The 8297-nt window shown below is 40.5% G+C and overlaps 2 protein-coding genes across 2 annotated transcripts in view; both read left to right on the top strand.

Annotated features, from left to right (window-relative positions):
- Nucleotides 1–3208: 3208 nt before the first annotated feature.
- bola3 (bolA family member 3) lies at nt 3209–5760 on the top strand. The gene is made up of 4 exons (XM_033618788.2): nt 3209–3378; nt 3499–3622; nt 3756–3844; nt 4965–5760. Exons 1-4 carry the CDS (start codon nt 3310–3312, stop codon nt 5028–5030), a joined length of 348 nt encoding a protein of 115 aa, XP_033474679.1. The 5' UTR covers nt 3209–3309; the 3' UTR covers nt 5031–5760.
- A 119-nt stretch (nt 5761–5879) lies between these two features.
- The window catches only part of clec3a (C-type lectin domain family 3, member A), a 29991-nt gene continuing 27573 nt past the window's right edge, over nt 5880–8297 (top strand). Inside the window, exon 1 of the mRNA XM_033646864.2 lies at nt 5880–7939. The gene's annotated coding sequence lies outside the window, so the exon portion shown is untranslated. The remainder of the gene's footprint in view (nt 7940–8297) is intronic.

Below are 8297 nucleotides of genomic sequence, written 5' to 3'. Positions count from 1 at the left end.
TGTTATTAGTTTCACCTATGTTCTAGCTGCTATGACAAGTTAAAATGTCTGCAGTGGAAACGGTCTAGTAGCTCATAGGCTGGACAATTTGTACACTTTTGTTGCCTCCTCAGTAACAGACAAGCAGCCAGTCTGGGCTCAAGTGTTGTACATTCTTCTTTACACAATTAAGAAATTTTTTTTACAGCAGCAAATGACAGTGTGCAAGTTTTTGGGAGGTAAAGGCCTAGGCCTAATTCAGTATTTAGACTCTGTCTCCCATATGTTTATGGCACAGATTATGTCGCATCAGATTCCATACTTTTATTTACATTATTGATTAAAATGTATAGTTTCCCTTAATGTTTTGGAGGGTAAATTCAGGTAATTTGAGACATCAGGTAAAATGGGACAAATAAGGTTTTACATCTTGGGTGCTTTGAATATTAGCAGCCAGTTGCCAAACAACACATTGCATTGTTACTGCAAATGTCCTTTTCATGATTGGTCTGAGATTACTACAATGGGCAGAGCAAAGATTAAAAAAATACATTGATGCCAGAACTTGCAAGGTAAGCAATGTGGCATGTTGACTTTATCTTTTTGGTAATAAGAGTGCTGCAGCCAAAATAATATATAAAAACAGGTTGTAGGGTGTTGCATTTCATTATCTGTTTTAATTATAATTAAAATATTATCATAATACACTGAACTTTTTATGGGAATGGGCGTTGAGTGAGTTCTCGATGCATTCAGGTAAAATGGGGGGAAATTTAATATAGAACTGGACATGTTTCTGATTTCAAATCAGCATTTTTAGGCTACCAGGTGTCATAAAATCATGACTTAGGACCTAAGCTATTGTATGCCACCCTGTACACGTTTGGCATTATTGTTACTCAGAAAATATTACAGATGATGCAATGAGTCCATGTCAGCCACAAAAGCCCAGAATTAGCCATTATTGATTGCACACACGCGTTTATTACACTCAATGGCACCAAGGAAATAGGCAGTGAAAAACCAGAAATCAGAAAAGTTCTTTTCAGTGAAAAGTTAGGTTACATTAAATATATTATTAATTAATGAGTAAACAGATAAATAGATTATATATATATACAGTACAGGCCAAAAGTTTGGACACACCTTTTCATTCAATGCGTTTTCTTTATTTTCATGACTATTTACATTGTAGATTCTCACTGAAGGCATCAAAACTATGAATGAACACATGTGGAGTTATGTACTTAACAAAAAAAGGTGAAATAACTGAAAACATGTTTTATATTCTAGTTTCTTCAAATAGCCACCCTTTGCTCTGATTACTGCTTTGCACACTCTTGGCATTCTCTCCATGAGCTTCAAGAGGTAGTCACCTGAAATGGTTTCCACTTCACAGGTGTGCCTTATCAGGGTTAATTAGTGGAATTTCTTGCTTTATCAATGGGGTTGGGACCATCAGTTGTGTTGTGCAGAAGTCAGGTTAATACACAGCCGACAGCCCTATTGGACAACTGTTAAAATTCATATTATGGCAAGAACCAATCAGCTAACTAAAGAAAAACGAGTGGCCATCATTACTTTAAGAAATGAAGGTCAGTCAGTCCGGAAAATTGCAAAAACTTTAAATGTGTCCCCAAGTGGAGTCGCAAAAACCATCAAGCGCTACAACGAAACTGGCACACATGAGGACCGACCCAGGAAAGGAAGACCAAGAGTCACCTCTGCTTCTGAGGATAAGTTCATCCGAGTCACCAGCCTCAGAAATCGCAAGTTAACAGCAGCTCAGATCAGAGACCAGATGAATGCCACACAGAGTTCTAGCAGCAGACCCATCTCTAGAACAACTGTTAAGAGGAGACTGCGCCAATCAGGCCTTCATGGTCAAATAGCTGCTAGGAAACCACTGCTAAGGAGAGGCAACAAGCAGAAGAGATTTGTTTGGGCCAAGAAACACAAGGAATGGACATTAGACCAGTGGAAATCTGTGCTTTGGTCTGATGAGTCCAAATTTGAGATCTTTGGTTCCAACCGCCGTGTCTTTGTGAGACGCAGAAAAGGTGAACGGATGGATTCCACATGACTGGTTCCCACTGTGAAGCATGGAGGAGGAGGTGTGATGGTGTGGGGGTGTTTTGCTGGTAACACTGTTGGGGATTTATTCAAAATTGAAGGCACACTGAACCAGCATGGCTACCACAGCATCCTGCAGCGACATGCCATCCCATCCGGTTTGCGTTTAGTTGGACGATCATTTATTTTTCAACAGGACAATGACCCCAAACACACCTCCAGGCTGTGTAAGGGCTATTTGACCAAGAAGGAGAGTGATGGAGTGCTGCGGCAGATGACCTGGCCTCCACAGTCACCGGACCTGAACCCAATCGAGATGGTTTGGGGTGAGCTGGACCGCAGAGTGAAGGCAAAGGGGCCAACAAGTGCTAAACACCTCTGGGAACTCCTTCAAGACTGTTGGAAAACCATTTCAGGTGACTACCTCTTGAAGCTCATCAAGAGAATGCCAAGAGTGCGCAAAGCAGTAATCAGAGCAAAGGGTGGCTATTTTGAAGAAACTAGAATATAAAACATGTTTTCAGTTATTTCACCTTTTTTTGTTAAGTACATAACTCCACATGTGTTCATTCATAGTTTTGATGCCTTCAGTGAGAATCTACAATGTAAATAGTCATGAAAATACAGAAAACGCATTGAATGAGAAGGTGTGTCCAAACTTTTGGCCTGTACTGTGTATATATATATATATATAAACATGACTGTCCCATTTTACATGAATATGTCAGTGGGGGTAGGTAAAGGTTTTTGATGTGTTTAAAGTTCAAAAGTTTCTGAAATATTTTCGTGAGCAACATATTTTAGTTGTAGACATATAGCAGAGATATGTAACAAGTTTTAAAAGTAACACTTAAGGTATTATTCATAATTTAAGGGTGTTTTCTTGGTAATCTACCAAAAAGTGTGTCAATTACCTGACTTCACCCAATATAACATATAAGTCTTGACATATCTGCTGTTTTTATGGGTCAAAATGAAATACTGTATATAAAACATGAAAAACACACACTATTCAATACTACCTTTTCCATTTTATCTAACAAAAATAATCCCTTAATCAATATCTAAATCATATTTATATTTTTATACGTGTTTAGTTGTTTTTTGTCCGTTAGGGGGAAAAAAAACGACCAGTGAAGTACCCGGATGTCTGACGTCATATTAACGAGACGATGCTCTTCTGAGGACATGACTTGTTGAATAACCAGTGTGGATTTTATAAACATCCCGTGATTAAACCGACGCAACATTTGCACAATGTTGGCCTGTAGACGGAGTCTCACCGGCACCATGATGTCTGCTCTGCGGGTTCTTCGCAGTAATCAAGTAAATACACTTTAACCGCTCTCACACTGTGGCTAGCTCATTGGGTCGATCTGTTATGCTAACAGCTGTTAGCTACACTTGATGCAGCTCATGGCACATCCTCGTTTCTGCCTCTTACAGGTTGTTGTGTCTGGACACGTGCAGAGGAGCCTATCCACACAAACAGACGGAGAAGTCCGCATCGCAAACGTACTGAGGAAGAAGTTTCCGTCAGCTGCATCGCTCAAAGTTGTGGATATATCAGGTAAGCACTGATCTAACAGCTGACTGGTTGCACCATATTCCAGATATTCAATTAAGCTAATTGGTATGTAGGTCTGTGGTGCAAACGTACTGTGCATTTGGGTGTTGTTAGTGTGATCCTGTGCTGTGTGTAGGTGGCTGTGGGGCCATGTATGAGATCCATATAGAGTCCAGTGAGTTCGAGGGAAAAAGGACCGTCCAACAACACCAATTAGTCAATCAGGTAAAAAACAACATCAACGACAATCAGACCAACATATTATTATTACCTGTGACAGACTAAGAGCTTGGTGGTGAAGTGAATAGCATTGTACATTTCATTACAATGCAGTGTTCTGCTGGGAAACCTTTGGTCCAGGCATTCATGTACAGTGGCATACACGTTTGGGCAACCCTGATCAAAAAATTTGTTTACGGTTTGTTTACTGTGAATAGTTAAGTTAGTAAAAGATAAATAGATCTCTACAAGGCACGAAGTTAAAGATGAAACATGCTTTTTAACATTTTAGGCAAGATTAGTGTATTATTTTGTTTGTTGAAAGGAGCATCATGCAAAAGTTTGGGCACCCTGAGACATTTGAGCTCTCAGACAACTTTTTCTGGGTCTCAGACATTAATGAGCTTGTTAGGGCTCTGGTTTGTTCACAGTCATCATTTGGAAAGGCCAGGTGATGCAAATTTTCGAAGCTTTATAAATATTAGGACTCCCGAAACCTTGTCCTGTCAATTAGCAGCCATGTGCTCCTCTAAAAAGCTAGCAAGCAGGAGAAGGCTACAGGAAGATAGTAAATGTTTTCAGGTAGCGGGTTTCCTCAGTTCATCCCACGAATTGAGCGTCCATGGGACAACTAACAGGACTCAAAGTATCCGCTGCCAATGCCTTGGTGCCAGACACCGCAGGAATTTTGAGGCCAGGTTGATGCCTTGAGCTCTTTGCTATGTTCCTTAGGACATTCCTTAAAAGTTTTTATGGCATGGGATGGAGCATTGTCCTGCTGCACTACCATCAGGAAGTGCCATTGTCATGAGGGGTTGTACTTGGTCTGCAATGTTGTTTGAGTGGTTGGAGCATGTCGAGTGGCTTCTACATGAATGTTCCCCAGCAAATTGCATTCTAATAAAATGTAAATGTGATTTACTTCACCTGCCAGGGATTTTAACATTTTGGTTGATTGGTGTATTCTACAGTTGGATTTTTTTGTGTCTTTGTCTATGATTCATATCTGTCAACCTTGCATGTGAGGTTTTTAAGATCATCCCCTTAACTCTGGTTGATCTTTAACACTTGTAGATGTTTATACTTGTACTGGCTGCATGTTATTCATTAGCTGTGTCCTCCACAGGCTCTCAAGGAAGAGATCCAAGGAATGCACGGACTGCGAATATTCACAGATGTTCCAAAACACTAGATAAAGTCCCTCTACAGTTCACCCACAACCATTTCCTTCATTCATCCTATTTACTATGAATGTACAGTTTCAAAGAGGATACAGTATGTGTAATTCCATAATTGTTCATGTGTCAGATGAAAAAAAGTAGAGGGATGATGTCTCGGGCAGGTTCACATTAACAGTGTGAAATGTGTAATAAATGCAAGATTACGAAGAAGTTATCTTTATTTAAGTAGTGAGATATCTTCTTTGTTGAGATAGTTAAAACCAGTGAAGGCTACAATACGCACAAAATAACATGGTACAATATCAAGTCATGTAGATTTCCTCTCAGGGTTGATAATGATTCCAGTGTAAAGATAAGCAGCTGAGAAAGTAATAAATAGAACTGTCCTCAGCTTTGGATATTTGCTTCCCAGATATTTAAACTGGGAAAAATCTCTTTGTGGGGAATTGTTCTGTAATGTAACTGAGACTGATCACAAGTTTGTTACTGTTCCATGAAAGTTAATCAGCTTTAAAATGATTAGTAATCATTGGATTGTACAGGACCTTCCAACCTTCCTATGCATTGATAATGCAAGTTGCAATAAAAAGCAGCAGCTTTCCACCACACACTTATTACTTGATTTACTACGGAGGCTTTAGTGATAAACATTTTACAAACACATTTGCAAAGAAAATGTACATTGCAATAGTGTCAGTTACACCAACTAGTTAAATAAATCTAGTTGTATATGATCCTTGAGATGCTTGGTCTTACTTTTATTGTTATTCACTTACGGCCGGGCTCCACCGGCTGCAAACGTAAGCGTCACGTCAGTATAGCGTCGCGGCGTATTCATTTGGGCTCCACTGACTGCGTACGGAAACGACACGTAGAGAAGCCAGTGGGGTTGTTTACCGTTTGCCAAGCTGCATGTAGGCTGCATGAAATGTTAAAGCATTTTCCACCTAAGTTATTACATATATTTGAGTTATCTACAAGTTTACTGTACTGTTTGTCATCTACTCGCTTTCAAATGTCCGCCACGGACATTTACACAATGTCACGGATAAACATGGGTAAATGCATGAAAAAAAATCATCACATATCACCTCTGATAATGGTTTATTCATTTAAAAACACATTGTGCTCATTTAGCACACTATTTCATGTAGTTTGTATCTGCTGGAGGGTCGCGTAGGGGAGTGTAGCGTGACAAAAATAGAAGAGCCGCGTAAAATAGAGAGTTGTCGTGCGACAGACGGGGGTTGTCGCGTCGCTCCCGTTGCCAGTGGAGCCACTGTAATTGATTAACGGGGCGAGCTGCTACGGGACTCACGCTGCAGACGTGTCGCGCCGCTGATGTGCCCGGTGGAGCCCGGCCGTTAGGCTAACACTTGTAAACAAACCACAACAATAGTTATTTTCCAACCTCCTTTCAAAGCAATGTAACAAAGAGTTGAGCAATATTAAAGGTACTGACCACAGACAAGGCCTTTACGAAACTTAAGGTATTGGTTGACTGAAGAAGTTTCAAAACTGCTTGGTATTGGTTTATTTCGGTTGATAAATGCAGACCATGTTGTCAACAGTTTAATGTAGGAACTATTTTCTTTCTATCAAACTACACCAGCCAACCGAATCACCACGCGGAAGCAAGCGTGCGTTGACTGCTCGCTCACCTAGCACCACTGAGCTAACACAACAGCTCAGCTGAGGATGACGCCATTAATGTTTATATCTTGCACTGTCACAAGCATGAGCCTCTTGTCCATGAGTGGATGCACACTTCCTACTGTATGGTGATACAGTGGCAGGTGAAGTTCATAGACTGTATATAGAGTCTAGAGACTGTATATAGAGATGACATGACAGTGCCCCAAAAGTGAAGCTGAAACATCTTGATTGCCCCCTGGTGGCTGGCTGCAGTATAGGTCATAAAGTTTGCCCTCAGTGTTAGTGGATGGGGCATGGGCCAAACTGAAAACTCAAAGTACACATCAAATACATTTTTTCACAAAGGTGGTTTCTGTCACTTAAGGTAGTTAAAGTTGTTTTTCTGATAAGCTTGATTTTATTTAGATATTTATGCTGCATTCCAGGCAAGTTTCTGAGCCTGTAAGTCACCACTTCAAGTCACAACTTCATAGCGTTCCAGGCAAGTCATGCCAAACTGTCAAACCAACATGGCGGACCATGCGGGGTTTATGTTTGTTTAGATAGATAGAGAGATACTTTATTCATCCTGAAGGAAATTCATGATCACTTCTATCGCCAAAGGTGCTGGTTCCTTGCTCATTTGAGCGAAACAAAGGGGGAGAAACGGCGCACAGATGCTATTATGCTTTTTATTTTATGTTAACTGTGTGTTTGGAAACGTATTTTGTATTGATTTATCCTTGCACTGAAAACTAGCTGTTAGAGTGGCTGCCAATAATGCGTTAACATTAGCAGATTTACAGTTATCATTAGAGCAATACCTTGGAGGCTGCCATTGTTGTTTAGAGGGCTGTGTGACGTCAGAGTGTTACTGGGAGTACATCGATCTGGTACGAGTTCACGGGTGGTAAGTTACAGGTTTGACTGCCGTTCCAGTGCAATTTCGCGGGTAGAAGGTTGTAAAAACACGGGTTATGGGTTGCCTGGAACGTGCCATTAATGCTATAAAACTTGGATTTTGCAACACGATTGACAACTGTGTAAGCCAATCAGAGGGCTTGTATTCAGTGGCGCTGTTTACAATTGGCCAGGCAGGTGTATAGCGGAAACGTGATACCATGGAGATCGTTAGTGCACACAGAGATACTGGATGAAGGGAGATACCCAACTGTAGGCTTATTCAATGTTAAAAAAACGGTTACTCTTCCTGTCTCCTAAGTGGGCGTGGTTAGCTCTCCCTCCAATCAGAGCCTGTTCTCCGCTTCACTTCTGTACAGTGGAGGTAAGTGGAGATGCGGCGTCCATCTTTAAATACAGTCTATGGTGAAGTTAAGTACGAAAAAAAAAGTTCCTACATGAAACTGCTCACAACAAGGTCTGTGAATTATTTTCAGTAACTGGGTCATGATTTCTGGAAACTTTTCAGCACTTGAAGCACCACAAACTGAGTGCCATCTATTTCAATTATATTAGAGAGGAGGCAGACATGTCTATGGCTGATATCTTCAACACTTGGCAACTCACACCAAAACAATGTAGGCTGATAAATAACACTAAAGGTAAGAGAAAAATATATATTTTTGATTTGGGGCAGGACTGTCCCTTAAACGTTATAAAGTGATAATATATCAGCGCTAACG

Source organism: Epinephelus lanceolatus, chromosome 2 (genome assembly GCF_041903045.1).
Source record: "Epinephelus lanceolatus isolate andai-2023 chromosome 2, ASM4190304v1, whole genome shotgun sequence".
In the NCBI taxonomy this organism is placed as follows: domain Eukaryota; kingdom Metazoa; phylum Chordata; class Actinopteri; order Perciformes; family Serranidae; genus Epinephelus; species Epinephelus lanceolatus.
The sequence above is the reverse complement of the archived record's forward strand: the minus strand, read 5'-3'. Positions and strand labels throughout refer to the sequence as shown.